A 25,249-nucleotide genomic window follows, 5' to 3' on the forward strand; every position below is an offset into this window, starting at 1 on the left:
AAAGCACTGCCTGCCTGGATCCTTTAATTTTTAAAAACACTTCCTTCTCCTTTTCCATCTCTTGTTCTTGTAATTCAGCTTAGTTCTTGACTTCTAGCTTTCAAACTTCCTGTTGAGTTGTTATCTTATTATATTTCAATTTTCATGAGCTTCCTTTTTAATTGTCTTGCTGCTGTTCTCTGAATTTTTTAAGAATATAGCTCCTGTTTTTATTCATGAATTAGATATCATTCTTATCTCTGATGATTTCATCTATTTTTTGTAAGCATTTTTTTGTTTTGTTTTGTTTGTTTGTGAGTCTTCCACATCAGAGGCTTTCTGCGTACTTAAATATTTTGTAGTCTCTACATCAGGTAATAAAAAGTGGAGGAGATACTCAGCATGTACGGTAGGGGCTTCACTGCAGGGTGATTAGGCAGAGACCTGGCTAATGCATCAGGGATTGCAACAGTTGGTCTTCTCTCGGAATGGTGAAGGGAGAGGAACCCTCCAATCGCTGTGTGGAATTTTGCACATTGCTGCCAGCATCCTTGCGGCCAGCTGAGGGAAGAGGGCTGGCCATCTTCCCGTCTAGTCTACAGGACTTTCCATGGCTATCTCTTCCTCGATTCTGCTTGGCAACCTTGAGTTCAGAGACAACCCAGGAAGTAAACTTGAAGTGGGATTTTAATAGGAAACAAGAGATAAAAATACATGTTCAATATAGCAGATCTAACCAGGAGTCCAGTCATCCTTTTTGTTCTTGATATATTTCATTAGTATTCATGGTTTCTAAGAAAAAGAGGATTTTAATCTATTTCTTCTATAGATGTTAATTTTTGAATGTGTTTTATTCCTCAGGATGCCTCACTGATGGACATGAATTCCTTCAGCCCTATGATGCCAACATCCCCTCTGTCGATGATAAACCAAGTCAAGTTTGAAGATGAGCCAGATTTGAAAGATCTCTTCATAACAGTTGATGAACCTGAAAGCCATGTTACTACGATTGAAACTTTCATTACTTACAGGATTATTACTAAGGTAAACTTTTAATGAACACTTTTTTGAATACAGTTGCTCTCTGAACTTTGGAAGTGCTTTTTGTTCACTATGACTCTCAACAGTACAGAATCTTAGCTGAATTGACTTATTTTTTTTCAACCATTTTAGGTAAGATATTGCATCTAATCTATCCTTCACTTGTTCTGTATGAAATTGGTGGAATTCAAATTACAGCAGTCACTCATCTTTTTAGCAGTTGAGCATCTTGAAATAAGAACATTTAGTTTTTAGTTTCAAAAATAATAAAGAAATATCTTTGTAAAGAAATATCTTTGGAAAAGAAGAGTCTCAGTTTGCTAATAAACAACATTTTGAAAACATGATACAGTATTTTGTTGTAGCATTTCTTTTGAGGATTACAAAATACAGCTTCATTTGTTTTCCAAATAAGAGCAAGTGGCTGCTTTATAAGATACTGTTAGTTGTCCAGTAATTAAAAGGCAGAGTAAATCTAGAACCCAAATCTCCTTAATCCTAAGAGAAGGCTGTGGAAAAGACACTTTACTTCTGACAGAATTAAACAACCAAACAGTTTAATTAAAAAAATTTTTTTATGTAATAGCAGCCTTTGAGAATTATATTCATAGGTTGTAACATTTTCTTTTTTTTTTTTAAGATTTTGTTTATTTTCGAGAGAGAGAGAGAGTGGGAGGTGGGGGACAGAGAAAGAGTCAGAAGCAGACTTCCTGCCAAGTAGGGATCCTGATGCAGGGCTCAATCCCAGCACCCTGGGATCATGATCTGAGCCCAACGTAGACACTCACCAACTGAGCCACCCAGGTGCCTCTATAATATTTTCTTTATGAAACCTCACCCTAATCTCTTTTGTAGCTGAAAAGGGTTTGGACCATCTTCCTGTAATCACTTCTTCCAATGCAAACTCCACCTTGCTGCCAGTTAGTATTTCGTAAAAGTGTATATATTTTATCTCTTCACTCAGATTCTTAAAATCCTTCCTTGGTTCCTCATCTCCTTTACAACAAAGTGCAAATTCCCTTGAATGACATATAAAGAGCTTTTTAGTCTGATGCCAGCTTACTATATAAAGACTCATCTCCTAACTCCCCATGTTTAATACTCCTGGTCTCTACTCATCTAGAGCTGTTTTTGTTATCCGAATACTATAGGGTATTTTCTTTTTTAAGATTTTATTTATTTCTTTGAGAGAGAGAGCAGGAGTGGAGTGGAGGAGCAGAGGCAGAAGATGACTCCACACTAAACAGGAAGCCCTACTGGGGACTCAATCCAAGGATCCTGGGATTATGACCTAAGGCAGATGCTTAACTGACTGAGCCGCCCAGGCACCCTTCTAGGGTATTTCTTACTCTCATGACTTTGTATATGCTTTTCCTTGTTTGCTATGTCCTTTCTCTTCTAGAGGAAGAATGAACAACTGTTTATTTTTCAGCAACTCAAAATGATGCCTGCTCCACTCCCCAACCCCCTGCACCTGCAGGCAAGAAGTCCTCTTTCTTTGTCCTGTTTTCCCATGTTGTTCTAATTGAATTCTTAAAGAATGTAAAACATTGGAGTCATTATAGCAAAGAAATTAAAGGTCTATATTTAATCCTGCTAAGCCTCAGGTTTTTGTTAAGTCTATAAAACAGAAATGATAATCGAACTTGGTTCTGTAGAGTTGCTGTAAGAATTGATTTAGGATTGGTAATCAATGTAAAACACTTAGCAAAATGCCTGACACATAATAAATGTTCATTACTCTCCTATCTGTATGTGGGTAGATCACTATGTGTTACTTGCATTTATTCCAGGCAAGTCTGTGAGCTTCTAAAGAAGGTAATTGTATCTTAAGTTCTCCATATTTCCAAACACAGTCCTTTGGATATAGTAACTAAGCAATTTAACTTTTTGGTGCATGGATGAGTGAAGAAATTTATGGTATCATACTTGTATCAAGAGGCTACAGAGCAAGACAGCACGGAATTGAATCTTGATGACTCCCCTTTCTTGCTAGGTGTCTTGGGCTATTTAATTAACCTCTCTATGCTTAGTGTCCTCAGTTGTAAATAAGATCATGGTACTAACCCTGTAGGGTCTTTGTGAATATTTAATGTGTTTATACAGACATACTGCTAAGTATAGAACCAGATTTCTACTGGTATTACTATTTTAATTAGAAGCACCCATTGTTATCTTCTTTCCTAGCAAAGAATTTGTGCAGCTGAATTATTTTCCCATCATTATTGGTTTCTCTTAGACACTTTTTTTATAAGCCACCCTGTGAATTTTACTCTAATCAGAGACATATAATTCTGATGAGTTATCCAAAATTACATCGTACTTTAAATGTACTGCTCTTATAGTAGTAGTAATACTGATAATATCACAGTGCGTTTAACTAACACTTATTGTGTGATTACTTTGTGCTGGGCAATGTTTTAACCACTTTATACATATTAACTTATTTAAAGCTTAACAATGATCCTAGGACCTAGATGTGAGCTACCCCCATTTTGTGCATGAGGACACAAACCTTGCCAAAGGTTACATACCATAATGATTACCTGAGCTGGGATTTTAATTCCAGACCATTTACTTTCACGCTATATGGGTTTTCTGTTCTGTTTTTGTGCATCTCTGCACTGTTATGGCAAACTATCTTTCATTTCACTTTTATGAAATACACATTTATACAATACGTCCCTTTGTTCTACTTCTGATTGTTTTTACTATATCCTAGTATTTAGACTGAATCTATATATGCTAAAATATGCCTTATAGATACAAATACCTAAACATTTAGTAGATGAATATCATGTTATCAAATATAGTCTTTTCTATGTTATTCACTTATTATCATTTATTCACTTTCTCACATATTCAGTGAAGTTTTATGGAGTGCCAGTTATGTCCCAGGTACTGTGCTTGTGTATTGAGACAACACCAGCAATCAAGACAGACATACCCCTTGGCTTCATGGAGCTTTCAGCCTAGGGGGGTGATGGATATTCAACAATTACATGCTTAATTAATATAGTCATAAATGCTGTGAGAGAAAAATACAGGATTTTTTGAGCACAGGGACCCTGTCTAGTTTGGAGGTTCAGAGGTGGCTTCCCTGAGAAAGTTTTAGTTTTATGAAAATTTATATTTATGACATTAAGATTATAAGGGTGAAACACATATACATGGGAACCTGTGTACACTGACAGTATCCACTTAGGAGTACTTAAGAATGATCTGGCTATAAATAATGATGAGTTTTAGGAAGCCCACGTTCCTGGCATCTGTTCTCCTTGTGGGAAATTACCCTTTATTCTCCAGATTAGACTATCTAAAGTGACTGCTGTAACGTACTTTTTCTTTTGGAGATCAAGAGACATGCCTTCCTTTAATACATATAGAACAAGAGCAAAGATATTTAACAAGGGTCTTCTCCCTCACATCCTCATCATGAAGACAGACTCCTAAATGTCTCACCAGTGTGGAGTAGGTGTTGAAGGATATCCCTGATCCTAAGACTCATTTTCTCACAAAAACAATTTTCTGTATCCTCAGAGCCTAGAGTAACTGCTCTTGACCAAAGGTCAGTGTTTGTTGAATGAGTGCGTTTGGGGGTATACATCACATGAGTCCATTAGTCCTAATCTTCAAGTACTTAAGCTTTTAAGGTCAGATATAAAAAATTAAACACCATTTACGATATAGCTTCCGTGGAAAACTGTATCCTATATTAGAAACATTATTTGTACTTCAGATTAACTTTTTGGAACACATGTTCTTTCTGAATTGGAGATCTGTCATCAAACCCTGTTATTCCTACAGTTGGGAAGCTACTTTCTATCTTCTAGTGGCCAAAATTGACCACTTTAGATAGAACAACGATTTTGTCCCTGCTGTTGGGAAATAAACCATGATCTGAGCCCAGCTGAGAATACTTGTTTTCCCTTCCATATCTTATTCTTATAACTCTTTGGGAATAGAATAAATTCTTAAAGTAGCATGAAAGAACACACTGTACTTATCTTCTGTTTTCTTCTTCTGCTTTTGCAGTATGTTAGAAAACTCTTCTAAGTCAATGACTGAGTGATGGGGACAGAATCAACCAATTATTTGACTTGATTTTGCATCTTCCTCTTGCCAGAATTTATGTCAGATTGTTCTATGTTTACTTAAAGTGTTGAAAATTCTTGAGGACATATAAAGCTCTTAACTGCCCAATTTTTGAGTATTTTAGTGTTGGTTATGCCAATTTATATTTTTGGAAATTGGTAGTGAACCTATACATATGTGCCACGCACAAGAAGGTGTTCAATAAGTATTTTTTAATGAGTGACTATAAACCATGTTTTGTGTGTGTATATATGTATGCATATGTGTGTATTTGCATATATATGTACACATACCAACTCGTATATATGTTGTTAAACTGTGTTTCTACTAGATTTAGTTTTCCTATTTTTACCATTTCCATAACTTGTACCCATAGTTAAGATTTCATAGTGCTTTGTGAACATTTAGTTCCTTAGACTTCTGCTTCTCATTTACCTCCACTTTTTCCCAAGGAAATGTTTTGATAAAATATATTGTATGATATTCTAAACATTCATTTTAAAGGAGTAAACTTTGGAAAGTTTAACTTTTGTGAACCTTATTTCATGACAATTAAGACCGCATCTATGACTTGAACTACTTAATCCTACCATCGCATTCTTCTATATGGGTGACTGATATTTCTGGTGAGTGCGAAGTATGCATGCAGTGTGTTATTCCATCACCACTCCTCCAGGAAAATTTCAACCTTAATAATAATATATATAATTTTTAATATGCAAAAAGTTTAGTTAATACAATATTGTATGAGTGAGTGTGCATTAGATAATCATTTTTTATTTGGCTTGGGATTCATGCAGTGGAAATGAGGTTGATATTGTACCCACGTTCTTCTTGTCATATATGTTGGCATAGTTTTTTGGTTTGTTGAGAACAGATATTTTATTTTCTTAATTTTCAGGATTTTAGGCAAATAACTCAAAATCCCTTGAGAAATGACAGGAAGATTTTCTTTTCACATCAAATCCTCATTAATAACATTTTTTAAACAGTGGTAAAATCACTCTGTAAAATGTTAGAATTTTCATATACTAAAAGCAAATTTTACCAAAGCAATTCATTTGAGAAAATTCCAGGAAAACATTTTTTTCTCAGTTATTATTTTCCAAATTACAAAAATAGAACTTTCCTCAAATTCTGAATTCTAATCATCTTGAGAAAAATATATTTGAAACCTAAATTCAGAACACACTTTCTTGTTAGCAAGAAAGTCATGCCAAATATAATCATAGTTAAAATCTTGTGGAAGGCAGATGGCTGCTGTAAGACAGATTTTTCAGTTTGGATTTTAAATTTGAGCATGATGTTTGCTTTCTTTCTGGAAATACTGGAAAGTTTGCTTTGTTTCATCTGCTACATGAATTGATGATTACAAAAAAAGTACAGGCTGACAAACACTGAATAATTAGAATTTGTTAATTTTTCTTAGAGACCCATTTATTTCAGAATGTCTAAAATAACATTGGGCAAATGTCTCCCGTCTTATATTGCGTGTGCTGTTATTTTCTCCTTCTTTGTTCAGACTTCTCGTGGGGAATTTGACTCCAGTGAATTTGAAGTTAGGAGACGTTATCAAGATTTCCTTTGGTTGAAAGGAAAACTTGAAGAAGCACACCCCACTCTGATTATTCCTGTAAGTCTGCATTTTTTTTCCCATATGGTGGCTACCATTTTGTCTTGTGAATCATTAGAATGCCGAAAGGCTAATGTCAGACCTCTGAGTTCACTGAAAATCATTGATCTTAGAAACGTTTGCTCTTAAACATTCAATCTATGTACAGATTTGTTTTTCTAAACTGTTCTAAATATGTTAAGATTTTGCAGGTTTGGGTTCTGGCATTGTGAATCTTGGAATCATCACATGCTCGAATAGTCTTCCAGAAAGGAAGAGTATAGAATTCCTTATAATCTCAGGCCACATAATGCTTAGATACATCTTAAAAATTTTTTGCCTCAGCCATTGCCTGAGAAGTTTATCGTGAAAGGAATGGTGGAACGCTTTAATGATGACTTCATCGAGACACGCAGGAAGGCACTGCAGAAATTCCTGAACCGAATTGCTGATCATCCAACTTTAACATTTAATGAAGACTTCAAAGTGTTTCTTACTGCACAAGCTTGGGTAAAGAATTTTGATTTATACTCATATAATCCTTTTGTGTCTTTGTGTATAGCAGGTTGTACGCTTCCTCTTGTTTACTTTTATAAATCAGGCAGCAGCATCCTTGAATTGAGATAGACTATCAGACATTAGAGAGATATCCTTCAGATCTAACCCTGTGTCAAATTTACATGTAAACATCACAGACATCTTCTATCTTCCTCACATATACATATTCATATTTCTCTTGGTAGCTGGTTTTTTTAATGTCAGGGTATTCCTTGCATATATAGCTAATACTGAACACATACAAATATGTTTCCTTTGTAACTGGTTAGGACTTTTCAACTTAGGCTAAAAGTCTTTATTAAGTGGATAGATGGTTGGATGGATAGCCATATAGAAAATATGATTTTCTTATTTTTCTTTCAATTACCTAATGAAGGGGACTGTATCTATTTCTAATGCAGAAATTTATATATTCATCCTCTTTTTTCTTTTCACCTATGGAAATATAACTCACAAATAAGAATAATGGCTAGGGATATTGGTCAGTATTAAATGATTGCTGACCAATATTGAGTCTTATATCTCTCAGTTGTTGCCAAAGTGATAGAGGCTAGAAGGTGGTTCGTCTCAGTCTTGACAGATAGTACTTATTTGGAAGCCCTTTGAGACTTCTGTGAAATGAATTTGTGGCCTGACTCCAGAACCTTAGAAACTGCTAGAAACAGTCTCTGTAGTCACCATTCACAGTAATAGTTTGCCAGTTGTGACTTGCGCCATCTCTGATAATGTTGACTCTATCGAGTGACGCTGTAGCACTATCTGGTCAAGGGTGGCATCTATCGTCGTATGCATGGAAAATCATATTGACTTGGAAGCAAACAGTTTTACTTTTTATGTATTCTTCTGTGTAAGACCTTCAGGAAGGAAGATCTGGATAAAGATAATATATTATTCAACATTTGGATAAATAGCCGTATTTTTATCTGTGGATTTGCTGGTCAGCATTATTATTTATAGATTTTTTTTTTCTTGTGGGTAACCTTTTATTTGATCCCAAATCTGCATTTACAAGTGGTATAACCATCACAAAAATCCCTTCGTCTTCTTCCTGGTGTTCTTTTTTAATATGCTGTACTTCTAAAGGGTTACTTTTGTGTGGTGTCTCCTTTTATTGCATTTCTTCTTTTCGCAAGTCTGTAGCCCTCTCTCCCAGATTAACTGAGAAGCAGCTAGCTACATATATTCTTAAAAACTTTCTCTACAGCCTGCCAGATCTGAGAGATAGTGTCACAGTTTACCCAACTTCAGTTGATTGAAGAGCTATGGTCAGAGAGTATCTATTTACAAACTACTGTTTGTAACATTACATTACAAAGACAAAGCTAGTCAGTGCTTAGCAGTGAAGACTCTGGAATCAGACTGAGCCTTGTCCAGCACTTAGCTTGGACTTAAAGCAAGCCCCTTAACCTTCCTGTGCTTGTATATTCTTCTGTAAAATGAGGATAATAATAGAACCTACCTCATCGTATTATTGTGAATTATAGATTTAAAAATGTGAATATAGTGCCGGGAACATCCTAAGCTCTCAATACATGTTAGCTATGATTATAACCAAAGAATTAATGAAATTTCCATTTTTTTTTTCAGGGAGTAGTTGAGATCCTAAGAAATCTTCTCTCAATCATTTTTCCATTAAATTCCTGTTATAAAATATAGATTGCATCTCCTGTTGTCCCCTTATCTTCTCCAGTATCTCTTTAAGCACAGTTCCCTCTGTTAAACCTTGTTCTTTTAAAGATCCATGCTGAGAGGAAGCATGTACACATGTTTTACTTGCATACTTTGAAAAGGAATATTATCAAGAAGAATAGACTTAGAGGAAGAAGTGTACCCCAATAAAACTCAGCTGCTTCAAACTACATTAAAAAAAGTATATGAAACATTTTTATTCTCTATTCTTCTAATGAGATTTCCTTTGTTTGGTAATATTGGAATATTCGCCTCACCACGGATATTTCATTTGTTTGTCTGTCTGTCTGTTTCTAGGAACTCTCTTCTCATAAGAAGCAAGGGCCTGGATTACTCAGCAGAATGGGGCAGACGGTCAGAGCCGTTGCGCTGTCGATGAGGGGAGTGAAAAGCCGCCCAGAGGAATTCATGGAAATGAATAACTTTATTGAAATATTTAGCCAGAAAATAAATTTGATAGATAAAATATCTCAGAGAATTTACAAGGAAGAAAGGGGTATGTAGCATCCCTGGGGATGTGATCACAAAGTTGTTTAATTTCCAGTGGATCTTCCCATTTGCTGGTGTAGTAAAGCTACATGATGTTAGCATTTCTTTTGGGTTCTCTCTTGAGATTTCCATCTCTCTGCTTACAGCCCTCATCTCTTCTTGCATGCCCTTTGTTTTCTCCATTAGGGTCTTTCACATACTAATCATTGTTCATTAAATTCCTGGTCTGATCTCTTCAAGGTCCCTGCCATGTCTGATTCTGATGCTTGTTCTTTCTCTTTAAATTATCTTTTTCACCTTTTATTATGCCTTGCCATTTTTTTCTTTTTCTTTTTCTTTTCAATTTTATTTATTTGACAGAGAGAGAAGTCACAAGCAGGCAGAGAGGCAGGCAGAGAGAGAAAGGGAAGCAGGCTCCCTGCTGAGCAGAAAGCCTGATGGGGGACTCGACCCCAGGATGCCAAGACCACAACCCAAGCCGAAGGCAGAGGCCCAACCCACTGAGCCACACAGGCGCCCCATTTTTTTTTTTTTTCTTAATAGCCAGATATGACACTGGCTAAAAAGAATTACAATAAATAGGCCATTAATATTGCACTAAGGCATGGGGAGGAGATAGTTCCTGTAGTTTTAAATACAGAAGAGTTCTGTAGTTCTCACTATAGAAAAAGATGTTATACTTGAATGGTTCTATAGTTTTGTGATCAGGTCTCAGTCTTTTACCGAGCCTATGCCTCTGAACTGTGAATTTCACAAGAGTTTTTCAGTTTTTCCCTCCCTGCTTAGCTGGGACAGAACGGTCAGAGTGGGCTGGAGTTGAGTATTTCCCTTTTTCTGGTTAACACATTTCCTCTGAGGGCAGGCCTTTGTTGAGAAGAATGGAGTGCTCTGGCTATTTCAAAAGGGGTTCATTTTCCTCTACAAGGAGCAGGAGTAGTTTTTACTCAGTATCTGCCGTGGGGACCTAGTCAGTTGGTTTGAGAATCTCTGGATTGATGGCTTATGTTTTTTTATTTTCTGGGTCCCCCATTAAATAGTAGATTCCATCAGGACCAAAAAGGGAAAAGATTTATTTTATTTCTAGTATCTAGACAGTACTTAACACATAGTAGGTGCTCAACTAAAACCTGTTCAATGATTGAAAAAATAAATGAATTAATGTATCATTTGGTGGTAGGAGAATTTGCTTCATCAATAATCGATTGGTTATTAAAAGAAATATAGAAAAAATTGTTACAGCTGAATGTACATTTCACTTTATCATTTTTTTTTCTGTATGCATTGGTACTTGATGATGTCATTATGGTAACTAACTGTAGTTTAATAATTTGAGACTTTTTGCTCTGCCCTTGTTATTTACCATTTGTCTTTTTCTTTTTCTTTTCTGAGATGCTCAGAAGGAAAGCTGGATTTTATGGTGAACTTCATAAATATCAGTTCTCATTTTCAGGGAGTAATTGCCACTGGCCCAAACTTGAGGGATTTCTTAGTCTTTCCAATTTGAAGCCCACTTGTCAGATTTTATTCAAAGTGATGGATTGTTTTCATTTGTAGCCTTGGAAGCCTAAACTATGTAGGACATTTCATTCATATTCAGATCATAAAAATTTGTGATCATAACTAGTGGTTTCTCTTAAAAAATTTTTTTTTTTTTAATTCAAGTTTTGGGATGCCTGGATGGTTCAGTCTGTTTAGTGTCTACCTTTGGCTAAGGGTCCTGGGATAGAGCCTGGTCAGTCTCCCTACTCAGTGAGGAGTTTGCTTCTCCTTCGCCCTTTGCCCCACCCCTGCTCATGCACTCTCTCGAAGAAATAAATAAAATCTTAAAAAAAAAATTTTATTCACAAGTTTTTTCTTTGTTCTTATTTTCTTTTGTGTTCCCCAGTTTATTTGCCATTTTGTATTGACCACATGCCATGCTGTTTCTCTGTGCTGGAGGCTGAAGGTGGAATAGGATGGTACCTGTCCTTGAGCTTAGAGTCTAGTTGGAGAAGCAGATATATTAATAGATATTGCAGTGCAACTCATTAAGTGTTTGCTTACAAATGTGATCTGAGTGCTGTGTAAGCACAGTGTAGAATTTTAGGAAAGCTCTCTATATAAACATAAATATTGCAAGGTTTAATGATACACACTGATATATACAAAAATTGAGAAAAAGAGATAAAGGAGAACATTTTTCTTTGCTAGAAATATTAGATTAGTATGACCATTACTTAAAGCGTAGGCCTAGATCAGGAGGGTGCAATTTGCAAAGTCTTAGTGGTCATGAAACTAATACCTTTATTCAGTGACAACTAACATTTCCACTGTTTTTAAATTTTTTTAAAAATATTTTTCAGTTTACTCGATCATAAAAACTTTTGATATTTTATTAAAACTTTTGATATTTTAATAGTTTAATTTAGTTTAATTTAATGTAATAACATATTTCAACTAACCCTAATGAGTAGTAAGATGATAAAATATAGAGAATTTCATCGTATGTAATAGATATTAGACAAAAAATTGCTCACTGCTTATACATTCTCTACCATAAAAAGCTATCATTGAAAGATGATAGTATAAAAGCAAAAATGTAAAAATATTCAGAATTTAAAATGAACTCCAAATTTTTGAGTTAATGGCTTGTCAAGTACCAAATAATCTTTTGTTGTTCATTCGTTCTCTCACTAATATGAAAATATTTATTGGATATATTGTGTTTCAGGCTTTGAGATAAAAGAAAATAATGAGACTCAGCCCCTGTTTTAAGGAGCATATGGCCTAGGACCATATGATTTATGCAAGCAATTACAATAGAATGGGATTATACAAGCATAAAATTATGATAGACATTAATAGAAGTATAAAATTATGATCGGCTCATTGAGGACAAAACGTCTACAAATCTTTTGGAACAGAATCAGAAGGAATTTATTTGTGCTAGGATTTAAAGGATTAGAAGTAGTTTTCCAGAAGGTAGGAATGCCAAAGGGCAAGGCAAGGGGATATGCGTAATGATTGAATGAGGAGAAATCATGAGCTATTCAAGAATGAGCAGTCATTTTGGCCTGAATCATAATAGCTGGATGTGGGGAGGCCACGCAGGGACTGATCATAAAGGACTTTCCAATTCAGTCAAGAGGCCTCAGTGTTTATATGTGATGACAAAAATTAAAAGAGGGAGAATATTTAGAAGTCCCTTTGCAGTTGTGTAGTTACAGATGCTGAGGAGCTGATGACAGTGGAAGCAAGAATAGATAGGTAGATAGATGGCTGGGTGGATGGGTGAATGGATGGATGGATAGATATTAAGAAATATTGGAATTGGTGATTGAGTAGCTCTGTGCAGGTATATGTACAGGATGATACCTGGATTTTTTGTTTAGCTCACTGGAAACAGTAACTTTACGTAGGACATGTATTCAGGAGAAGGGTAGAAAAGACAAGTTCATTTAGGTAATGTTGCCTATGAGACACTGAGGTGTAGTTGTTTTGGTGGACAGAGGTCCATGATAGGGAATGGTGATCATGTAATTTAAATTCCAAGCCAGGATACTTTGGGGAATGAAGAAGGATGCTGTTACTGATTACTCTTGGACAGTAGTCATTCAAGAACTGGCCTGAGTAGATGGGAATGACCTCTCCACTCAGTGAAAGATGATATCCATCTTTTTCTCTTCATTTAGAAGAACATAGGCACAAGGAGAAAAAGGACTTGCTTACTGTTTTTAATATAGGGGTTTTTAAAACTTCTATCCATTGAAGAACTTACTTTTTGTTTTTAGAATATTCTGATGAAATGAGAGAATATGGCCCAATTCATCTTCTGTGGTCAGCATCAGAAGAAGATCTGGCTGATACTCTGAAAGGGGTTGCCAGCTGCATTGATAAATGCTGTAAGGCCACTGAGAAACGGATGTCTGGACTCTCAGAGGCCCTGCTTCCTGTCGTACATGAGTATGTGCTTTATAGTGAAATGTTAATGGTAAGAAGGCCTCGTTGTAATTTTACCTTGGTCGCTGACCGGATTATAAGCGTTACAAAGGCAGTTTCTCTTTCTGTTGTTTCACCACTATCCTTCTGTCTTAGCAGAATGCTTTGCATATACAGATACCCCATAAATATTTGTTTACTATGTGAGTGAATGGATGAGTAGAGTATGTTAATAAAAGGCAGAATACTCCAAAGCAACAATGATGTGTAAGATTACGCATAGATTTGAAACATCCTCAGTCAAGATTTACATAGAGAATATGATTGGCTTTTCCAAGCTTTTAAATTTTTACCTTGATATTTTTAGTGTTTTAGAAATATCTTTTCATGACAGAGTTGCTTACCCCTTACAGGTACATTTGATTTAGCAATTTATTTATCATTATGTACAAAGTACTTGAGTGGATCTTGATGTTTGTTCTGTTTTCTGGATGCTTCTAAAAAGAAATCGTTCAAGTTAAAATGATTTTCTTTTACCAGTTGCAAAGGCTTTTCTTCCTCTTATATCAGAATTTTACATTTAACCTCCTCAATTCCAGCTAAGGTCTCCAGATATCTGGGATTTAGCAATTCTATCTGCAGAGCTAATGGTTTTCATCCTGTATTATCCTCTGCTCCCAGTACCTTGCACAAACTGGTGACCTCAGGGTTCTGGTGTTTCAGTGTGGCCATGGGGGAAGGGAGTCTGCTTACATTCAGATATATTGCATTTCTTCTGCCATTTCTGATTGGAGCCATGTTTTCATGTACTCTTGGTTTAGTGGTGGTGGTGGTGGTTGTTTTTAATTTCACCTCTGTCTTAGTAAGAAAAGGTCTCTTAGCCTTTCAGCATAAGGTCTGCCCCGTTCGTGTTTATCACGTTTAGGTTTTTCTTTCAGAGTATTAAATATTCTGTAGATATTTCAAGTTGCTGCTGTTACTTGCCTTTTTAGGGGTCTTCTATCAACAAACCCTTCTTGCTTCCCAGAAGCCTCTAATGTTTCACTGTGAAGGAGTTTCCTCCTTGTCTCCATCAATTTCCTTGGCTACATTTCATTGTTTTGCTTCATTATTGATATCCCCCTTGTGGGGCTCTTCAAAGAGATCTGATTTGTATAATTAAAATTAGTATATTCTTCTCCCTTAATTAGATGTGGTTTTCTCTTTATCATGTCAAGATGAAAATTATGTAATTTAAGTCATGTATCATTGTAGGTGTGGAAAAATTATAATAGTAACCAGAAAGAATTATTTTATGGGTTCTCATTTGATTATATTATTTTGCAGACTCCAAGGGTATAATCAGTAGCACTTATGTTACAGTACTGGTCTGTTTTATACTGGAAGTTTTTCTTCAGTGTCAGCTAAAATAATGAAGTGCATGCCTTGACAAAAGGATTAAATTTGTGTAAATTTACTATTTATCTTCTGAAGCAAACTCTTACTTCAACTATTTCTACCTATGTGAAGCCCAGTACTTCACATTTATAGAAACAGACCTTACCTAAATAAGACTAAATTGCAGTACATGTCATTTGGGTTAAAGAAAGGAAAGGGTTCCTGATAGTAATAGCAATGAAACATTGAAATAAATACAAAAGATATGTGATAATTAGCTGAATTTTCTATTGATTTCTTTGAAAATAGGAGAAACGTTCATCTCTTTTGAGTGTTTTAAGTAGTGTGTGATTCCACCAGGCACAAAATTAGACTGAGTAATTTTCAGGATGCTTTTTATCCTTAATGCCTCTCAGTTCCCAAATACAATAGTCATCTTGTCTGGCCTCCATTTAACTGCGTTGTAGGTAGGCTCTTCCCTTCTTCTGAAAACCCCTGAAAGACCTGTGCCTCATTAAAACTCTTTTCTTGTATGTCCTGTGTTTCTACTCTTTCTGTTTGAGTTATTTCCTTACCTGGAGCTTGTTTTTATTTTTTCCTTAATCTGTTTAGGCCAGTTGTGTTTATTATCACAATTTTATTATTTAAACTAATACTGTGAAAACCAGTGAAAGATGAACACAAATAAAATGTGTCCTTGGGTCCATAATGCCTAAGTAGCATCTCTTGAAAGAAAAGTGTCATTCAGGGAAAGACATTGTAAAAGACTGGCAAGCATTAAAGGTGAATTCTGCACTCAGATTCCTTCACAAAGGTGTTTTAAAGTTTAAGGACACAGAAACATGACATCATGGTTATTCAAGAAAACAAGATGGAACTCTTCTCAGTCAGAGAAGAGACTATGATTTCTCATCAAAAGCTTGGCTCATTGATATATTTTATGCTAAAGCAAAGTCTCAAAATGTGAGTGTACACTTCAGTTTTCTGATTCCCCACTTTAATTACCTATTTGATTTAACCATGCCTTTGGAATTGGTTAAGTGGGCTGCCAATTATTATAGACATTTTAGGTGACTGTCCCAGCCACTTCACACCATAGCATATACTCTCAGTGCTCTCACAGATTTTTTAGTTTGATTATTTGTTTTGGTTTTTTGTTTGTTTGTTTGTTTTTGCTTTTTGAAGAACTGGGTATGTCTAGAGTGTTCCTAAAATACCTAACCCAGTAAGATTTGCATTGGGAAAGACGAATAAAAGATTTATGGGAAAAAGACCCTCTTAAATGCTTGTTTTCAGTTTAGCTTTTAGAGATTAAAAAAACTTTCTTTAAGTCATTGTATCCCCAAATGACTGATGATTTGGGGAATAGATGCTATTTATATTCTAAAGTGTATATTTTTTTTATCATACAAGTATTATTAAACCTAAGTCCAACCTGTTCCATCCTTGTGTTTTAATATGAAGGGTGTTATGAAAAGGAGAGACCAAATCCAAGCAGAACTGGATTCCAAAGTGGAAGCTTTGACGTATAAAAAGGCAGATGCTGATCTGGTAAGTTTCGAAGTTTCTTCTTATTAGTCGTATAGAATTCATTGGCTGAAATTTTTATTAGCAGTGTGGAATTCCATTGCATGCATGTTTTTAAGGATTCAGCAAATGATACTAAACTTTCTTCTAAAAATCGATTCTACATTGAGTACCCATTGAGTTGGCAAGCTAAACAGTGATGCTTTTCTGCTTTTCTATCTTAAATATTGTCTCTTATGATGAGTAAAGTACGAAGTTAATTTTTTTAAATTAGAGTGTTAGAGGAAGGTATGGAAAGTACTTAGCATTGTTCCAGAAGGTTGGTTGACAAATCCATTTTTTGCGCGTTTTATAAGGTGTTAGTACAAAATAAGTCAGTGTTCCTATATACTTTTCCCTAGTTCTTGTAAAAAACTTTAGAGAGGAAGTGTCTTTGGTTTCATATTTCATCATTTCCTTGCAGAAGATTTTTATGGAAAATTTCAAACATAAAAAGTGATATAACAGGGGCGCCTGGGTGGCTCAGAGGGTTAAAGCCTCTGCCTTCGGCTCAGGTCATGATCCCAGGGTCCTGGGATCGAGTCCCGCATCCGGCTCTCTGCTCAGCAGGGAGCCTGCTTCCTCCTCTCTCTCTGCCTGCTTCTCTGCCTGTGATCTCCATCTGTCCAATAAATAAGTAAAATCTTAAAAAAACAAAAAGTGATATAACAAACTCGTATACCCATCACTGGGCTTCATTAATTTCCAACATTTTGGCTGCCTTTCTTCATCTGTCTCTTTCCTCGCCTCCTTTTTTCTGAAGTGCTCTCATGCTGATTTGACATTATAGTATCACCCCCAGTATTTTACTACTTATAGTTTATTGTCTTTGCATATCTTCAGAGTATCATTTTGAGCCTGGAATTATTATTCTCATTTTAAAATTGAAGAAGAGGCTTTGAAGGTGGAGTGACTCTCCCAAGTTCATATAGTTCTCCAAGCAGAAGTAGGCTCAGAGGTGTTGGTATCACTTGTCTTCCTCAGACTGTGCTGCCTCCCAGAGAGCAAGTATAAAAGTGGGAAAAATTGTGAATTGCTTTGGTTAGCTTCTACTGAATTCTCTATGATCCTTTTTTAATGTAAGGATTTTGTTTAGTATTGAGTACAATATTGAGTATGCTTATGGCAGATGTGTGGGGAGCTCTTGAAACCCCCCATTAATACTAGTATCGTAGCCCCCATCCCATCCTGGTTTGGGGTCAGCCTCTCTCTTCTCAGCTTTAATGTCCTCCCTGACTTTAATCATCTAACAAGAGATATGATTTCATACTTACTGGTTTTCTTTGTAATCCTTCTCTCCCTCCCCACCTGTCATCTAAGCACCTGAAAGGCAGGAATTTTTTTATTTGATTCCTGAAGTGTTCTCAGCCCCTAAAACAGTGCTGGAAATGTGGTAGCCACTCAATAAATATTTAGTGAGTAAATGAATGAATGAAAATTGCAGTGATAGCTCTGATTCACAAAAACATACTGAAGATTTAAAGCAAGAAGTCTCGATAAATTCAGACTTTGTGTAGAACATTGAGACTTCACCAAGAAGTGACTATGAATTATCCTCATCTCCCTTAAACTGTTTTTGTTTTTCAAACTCGAGTTCTTTCTCCTGGATGGAGAGCGAATGGGCAGTGGTGGACTGCAGTGGACAGAATAGGAGAATGGCATCTGAGAGAGAAAGTAATGGGAAATGTAAAGCCAGTGGAACTAATGCTCAATGGGGAATCATTTTGCCATTACCTCAAGATGAGAAAAAAGAGGAAACCCAAGGTTAACCTTTTCTTCACAGCAAGGAATGTGTGTGTGTTTGTGTGTGTGTATGTGCGTGTGTGTGCGTGTGTGTGTGTGTAGATTTAAAGAGTCACTTGGAAAGAACAAAAGAGGGAGCACATGTACAGAAATGATAATTGTATCTTTTGAACTGTGGATTCTTTTTATTTGTTAAGTAATTTTTAAAGATACTGAAATTAGCAATTAGATAAAATTTGCCCTTGACTAAATACTAGATAAAGTACAGTATTTTAAAGTTTCAGGAGAATAGTTAAATGGCTTAAAAACCAAGCATCTGTTCAGAATGGTTTATATTCATATTTTAAAGTGAAAGGAAGAGTAATTGAGATTGTTCCAACCACAAAGATATAGGAAAAAATAGTTTGGGCCCAAATATGGCTAGGCTTTCCCAACTCAACTAAAAAAACACATTTTTTTTTTCATTTGACTTGCAAATATTTTGTCTTTTGCTCTATAAAAATTTCCTTGATATCTCATTATAACCTAATGATCCATCTGTATTTATGATTTCATTTTATGTGTATGTGTCATATCTACTATAAAGTATTTTTTACCTAGTTATCTGCTATGTTGTAAGATTGGAGAAATTTGAAACTTTAATTATCTGCATTATACTCTGTAAGATATTTTAAATTAAGATTTGAAACAGACACATTTAACAGACATTGCAAATGTGGTGGGTTTTTTTTTTGTTGTTTTTTTTTTGGATACCCATCAAAACAAACAGATCCTTCCTAAAATGTATGGGGACTAATTTAATGATTTATGAATGGTACCGTTTACATTTTCACGCAGCTTATTTGTTTACAGACCTCACTTCCAAATCGCTATGTGTTATGACGGTATCTTTGGGAGAAACCTTCCAGGGTGACTCTCAAAATGAACCTGCCACAATTGGTCACAGAACAACCGGAGGGAAGTTGCTTAGAAATATGCAGGATAGGGTCACCATGGAAACGCGCCCTTGTGAGGTCCTTCTAAGGAGCCATCCTTTGCAGTCACCATGACGACCCTGGCAGAGAACTGAATATAGCAATCTAGCCTGGTTGTTTACCATGGCAACTCAAGCAGGTCCACTTTGGAGACAACCCTGGGGCCATTTCTATGGAGACCTGCTGAGGCTGCCTTTAGAGGCCCCATCAAAGTCACCTTTGGGTGGGATGCTATATGCAAACCCAGCAAAGCAACTCATAATGAAAAGGTCTGTGAAATTAAGCTTTACCAAGAAGGGCAAAAACTTGGAGAGTTATAATTATTGGGTAGAAATTAGCAGAGTTGTAACATTTCAGAGGTCCTTTTAGGCGTATCAGGTGATCATTATGTGGGCTTTGTGGCAAACGAAAACAAGGTTCTGGACTTCTACCTTGCCTGTAATTTTGTAAACTCTGTAAATGGACAATAGTATTATTTTTACTTTCTTTCATAACACAAATATGCCTACAAAAATTATGTGTTTTCCTGCAAACTAAAACAGTGCTTTAGAGTGAATTCTTTGATTATCGGGGTGGTTGTAAAGTGGCAGCTTCTTAGAGCTTGTGGTTTGTAGTTCTTATCTCATAACAATAAAGTTATTATATTAAGTTATTACCTAAACTCAGCAAAGACTTTCAGAATACCCATTTGAAGGTCAGTTCAGCTGTTTATCTATTTAGAGTTTTGACATTTAGGCTTTGAAATTAGGGAGACATAGGATCCAATCCCAACTCATCTCATTAAGTCTGTGACCTAGGGCATGTTTCCTCACTTCTTTTAGCCTTGTTTTATCATGTATAATTTGGGGGAAAATTATTAAAATCTTTCTAATAGATTTGCTTAAGGGTTAAATGATACAATGGAAGTAAGTTATTTGACTCCTAGTAAGCACTCAGTAGTTGTTAGCTGCTGGTTTTTTGATGACTTTATAGAAGTAATATTTGAGGTGGCTCATGTAAAATGACTTCAGAATCGTTCCTTGAAGAGCAGGGAGCGTGTTACATGTACAGCCAGTATTATGAAAAGAAGTAAAAGCTCAAAAAGCATGCTAAACTTAGAAAACTAGGTTGCTGTATAGAGAGCAGGTATAGGGGAGCTGAAGAGATGCATCTGTAAGGATACGCCACAGTCAGATAGGAAGGGAGCCTTGTTGTCTGGCAGGATGAGGACAATGGACTTGATCCTTTGGGCAGCATGGATCGAGTGGGAGCCTGAACTGAAGAAGTAGTAAGGGAGAGAGGGGGATAAATCTGAGAGAGCTGTAAAGTGGAAGATAGAATCTAGAACAGTTAAAGAATGAAGGGAAGCCAGTGTTTCAAGTTGTTAGTGACTCTTTGCATCTCTGGTTTGCAGGGAGGGCAGATAATGAATGGCTTTAGAGACTGAACTGTAGCATATAAAATGGAGGAGAAAATGAGAGATGTGCAACTTTATGTCCTGATAAGATGACCTTTAAGGTTGAGATATTCAGTGAAACCTGCTGACAAATGTTGTTGAGGACCTACCATAAGAGAAACACCTGCAAGCAGTGGGGAGATGGCAGTTAAGAAAAGCAGACCCTCATTCTATTGGATGGAGACAAGAATAAACATTAATGAGTTAAAATTCAAGTTGATTGTCCTATAATGATAAGTGTGGAGAAGAGGGAGTGTTGGGGAGCAGTGAAGTTTAAAATCGGGGGTCAGGGAAGGTCTTCCCAAGAAGGTGATCAAGTAAAACCTGAAAGGGGTGAGGTCTTGAGCTACATAAATATCTGGGAGAAGAGCATTTCAAGTAGAGCCAGTAAGTACAAAAGGGTAAATATGCCTGTGCGGTTCAGAAAAGGCCTGGAGACTAGGGTTGCTGGCATGGAATGAGCAAGTGGAAGAGTTATAGGAAATAAGGTCAGAGGGTCAGATCATGCACTCTGGTCTGCGTGAAATAGGAAGAGAACAGTTGAAAGAGGAGTAACACCCATGAGATGTAAGTTCTGAAACAATTACTGTGCCTGGGGAAGACAAGAGATGGTGCATATGTGCTGGGTGCATGGGATAGGAAAACACCAGCTCTGGAGACTAGCTCTTACAATCCCACGGAGACATCAAAGCTTGGACCAGGGTGAAAGTGGTGTGAAATGGTCAGATTCCAGATTTTTGCGAAGGTAGAGCTGTTTGCTATTTGGACATCTATGGATTGTGAGTGGGCAAGTCCGACTCCAAGGTTTTGGGCCTGAGCAACTGGAATTGGCCTGAATTGAGTTAGCAGATAGTATATAAAGCCATGAGATTTGCTGAGGTCACTAATAGATGAGAAAAAGAGAGGTCCCAGGACTTAATGGGACTGAGCCATGGCATATTCCCATATTAAAAACCAGAGAAGGGGGCTCCTGGGTGGCTCAGTGGGTTAAAGCCTCTGCCTTCGGCTCAGGTCATGATCCCAGGGTCCTGGGATCGAGCCCTGCATCAGGCTCACTGCTCTGCAGGGAGCCTGCTTCCTCCTCTCTCTGCTTGCCTCTCTGCCTACTTGTGATCTTTGTCCATTGAATAAATAAATAAAATCTTTAAAAAAAAAAAAAAGAGAAGGATTAGCCGGTGGGGAGAAAGAAAGGAAATTTATACGCTTTGGCTGCTGGTAAATGATTGGACCAACACTATGAACTCAACAGATTTATTAAGGGTCATTCAACTTTTTAGCCACTTCTCCATTACGAGGCATTTATAAAAACAGCTTGATACAGAATAGTTAAATAGAGATAATGAAGTATTCGAGAAAAATCGAGGGTTGTATTATGTGCCCCAATAAAGAAGATACTCAGTGAAATAGATACTGCTCCAAGTAAGAGAATTTCTGACTATGGAGATAAAAGTATAATAGTAACTGAGATTATGAGGAAAATTCAGATGTTCGAGGGAATTGTGGTTTTTGCAGTTTCGTTATTAAGTTTTCAGAATCAGAGCTGTTGGAGAATGCTTATTCACTTCGCTGCTTAACTGCAAGATAAGTCAGGTTCATCTGTTGTGCTAAATAATGCTGCATATCCATTTTATTTTTGTTTTTATTTTTGAATGGATGATTTATAGTTTTCCACTCAAAGCAGCATTCAAATATAAATGAATATGAATACATTTGACATTTAGCAATATGTGCATAGAGTCTGAGAGTTGGATCTAGATATAATGCCATAGCTGTTGAGCCGTGTATTTATGTGAGCAAAAAAAAAAAAAATGCATTTTCATAAGATCATTATGATCCAGATTTGCATATAGCCACATTCAGTAGATGCAAACAGATACCAAATTTATTCAAGCTGGTCTTTGCTCTGTATGACTTGCTATTTTTGAACCACTATTTTACTCTTGTCCTCAAAGAGCGGCTATTAATCTTCAAGTGTTCTTAAAAGTGTACTAAATGCTGCACAAAGCGAGACTGGCTTTCTTCTAAGCTTCTAGGAAATGAGAGTATTGACATAACTTCTTTTTTTATGTGGTGGGCAGGGGGCAGAGGTCCCTTCTACCTTTTCTTGGATATTTATTGTCTTCCGTCTCTCCCCTGACCTTTTTACAAATTTATGCCTATATGCCTCATTCCTGTATTCCTGTATGCCTCATTTCTTAGTATCGGTTTTCCTCTCTCTGCTTTTTTGTCCATTTGCATCTTTGTGTCTCTCACATACACACAGGTACACACATGTGCATGTACCACACTCATCCAGTGGTGAAGGATGTAACACTAGCCAGTGGAAAGAAAAGGGACTATTTTCTTGCATATTTCCTTTTATCCATTTATTCTAGAAGGCATCCAGCAGACTTTTCCTTGTTTTTCACAAGCCAGACTTGTGAAAAGTCCGTGATTGAGACGGTTACTTAGAGTGGGAATGTGGCCATCAGAATTGACTTAGATAAGCCAACAGTATGCTCCGTGATACACATGCCAGAAGAAAACCAGGGCTCTTTCAGGTAGTAAGAAGGGGAGGGGAGAATGGATTCTGGGTGAACAACTAATAGACATGTGCCACAAATACACAGTGTAGCCCGTATCGGAGTAGTATACCACAGCTGGGGGGGAGTTAGGGACGGCAGAGTGGGGGAGGCTACAATCCGAATAGCCCTCAGCAGCTTCTCCTCCCAGAACAGAGTCCCCTCAGAATTCCTCTCCCTCTATACCTTCACTGGCAGGCCTCTCATTCAGGGCATCATTGATTTGCGTGGGGGAGGGGGAAACCTGTACTCCTATTTATATAATCCTATAAAGGAGGCTAGTGGCTATTTAAGTCAATGGTAAATGTCATGTCTACCTTATGAGTAAGAGTCTGTTGAGTCTGGGATCTCCATCTGAAATTATACCATATTACTTTCCCCCTCTAACATTTATTTTTATGTTCCTGGCACTTCTAAGTAGAGCCATCCCTGCAAAGTATTTCACACAGGGTCTCAAACCCAATTGCACAGCTGCATGTAATTTCAAGCACAGTACTGTGATCCTTTGTAATTTTAGGCAAGTTACTTATATCCTCCTTCTTTAATTCCCTCAACTGTAACAGTTGTGGGGAGTATCTTCCCCAGAGTGTTGTTAAATCAACATCCGAAAACTCTTAGTCCAGTGCCTAAATGGTGTTAGACCGTAAATATGTTCATGAGCAATATTAGAAGAACTTTCTTTGAAGTATGTATTGGATGTTTCATTATTCTGGAGCAGAGTTCAAGTATGGCTATAGTTTCACTTCTTGAACCTTCACAATGTCAAAAAATATGTATTTTTTAAAAAGAGGCAGCAGTTAACTTGGCTGAAAAGTGACTGTTCCCAGTGACCTCATCTAGCCACTCTAGGTAATTGACTAGATACTTTATTTATTTATTTAATATTTTATTTATTTGACAGAGATCAGAAGCAGGCAGAGAGGCAGGCAGAGAGAGAGAGAGGGGGAAGCAGGCTCCCCACTGAGCAGAGAACCGGACGCGGGGCTCAATCCCAGGACCCTGGGATCATGACCTGAGCCGAAGGCAGTGGCTTAACCCACTGAGCCACCCAGGCGCCCCTTGACTAGATACTTTAAAATGTATCTGAATTAGTACAATCAAAAAATTGTGTTTTGGACTGCAGAGGGTTATTGTAACTAAACTGTACTTGGTATTGTGCCATTGATTTATAATGAAGGACATTTTAAGAAGGAGAACCATAAATCCCTTTATGAGAAGCATCAACATCACTGACTACATTTTATTTTTCATTTATGAGGACTCTTGAGAAAAGTTTCATCTTTATGTCTCAGCATCAGCAATAGGATCTAATTTCTCCTGAGCCATTAGCTTTTTTTTTTTTTCAGTATATACACATCAGGTTTTATGCCTGATCCTATCACACCCTTTACATCACTTCCTAGGCTATTAAGAACCCCAATTCAGATCCAGTTCTATGTGGCAAATAAGTGTGTCTTTTGTGTGTCACCTTCACCCCTGGCTTTAACCGTGTTTTTTCCCTACTCCTATTTTTCCTTTGCACTAGTGCCTTTATCAACTTATGGGGTTTAAGCTAGTTGTAGATTATAACTTTTGAGGCCATCTCAAATTTAATATGGAACAAGTGAGAATCAGCAATAAAAAGAATTAAACTATTTCAAATCAACTAAAAGATCAACACACTTTTTATAATATATTTGTGACAAGAAGCATTTTTTAGTCTATTTTTTTTGGAACCGACGAACACTAGCACGTCTATTGAACGCTTGCTGGCTCATGTTAACTTTTACCGAGAAAATTAGTCAGGAGATATTTGAAGGTGAAGTCAAAAACTTGAATTACTTCCAGAAATTTTTACCTATGGAATTTTCTTAGAGAATGTATTACATTTTAATGTTTACTGTTTTGAAAAAAAAGAACACATAAACCTACAGTCTTGATGAATAAGGCTTGTGTATATTTGTGGTGGGTGAGGGTAGAAGGAAGGAGGAGACAATGGAAGACTATAAAAAAGCAGAGGCAGTGTAACATTGTGGTAGATGATTTTCTAAAGGAAGATTGTTAGCTCCCTGTCTTTCTCTAGGAACATTTTCCCCCCACTGTTTTAACTGCAACAGAAAAAGTAACAAATGGATAAGTGAAAGAAGTGGTTTTACATTCTAGCCATTTCTTCTCGGGATTTAAGAAATTCTACTAAGGGTGCCCTTGTGGATTTGTGGTTTGGTCTGTGGAG

At 36.7% G+C, this 25,249-nt stretch overlaps 1 protein-coding gene across 2 annotated transcripts in view; it reads left to right on the plus strand.

Moving 5' to 3' along the window:
• Nucleotides 1-25,249, plus strand: part of SNX7 (sorting nexin 7) — a 95,770-nt gene that overhangs the window by 23,648 nt on the left and 46,873 nt on the right. For both annotated transcript variants that reach the window (XM_059136192.1, XM_059136193.1), the window contains exons 2-7: nucleotides 841-1,023; nucleotides 6,638-6,748; nucleotides 7,073-7,237; nucleotides 9,272-9,470; nucleotides 13,234-13,433; nucleotides 16,223-16,309. In XM_059136192.1, coding sequence (XP_058992175.1) covers nucleotides 841-1,023; nucleotides 6,638-6,748; nucleotides 7,073-7,237; nucleotides 9,272-9,470; nucleotides 13,234-13,433; nucleotides 16,223-16,309 — 945 coding nt within the window. The remainder of the gene's footprint in view (nucleotides 1-840; nucleotides 1,024-6,637; nucleotides 6,749-7,072; nucleotides 7,238-9,271; nucleotides 9,471-13,233; nucleotides 13,434-16,222; nucleotides 16,310-25,249) is intronic.

This window comes from Mustela lutreola, chromosome 10 (genome assembly GCF_030435805.1).
Source record: "Mustela lutreola isolate mMusLut2 chromosome 10, mMusLut2.pri, whole genome shotgun sequence".
Lineage (NCBI taxonomy): Eukaryota > Metazoa > Chordata > Mammalia > Carnivora > Mustelidae > Mustela > Mustela lutreola.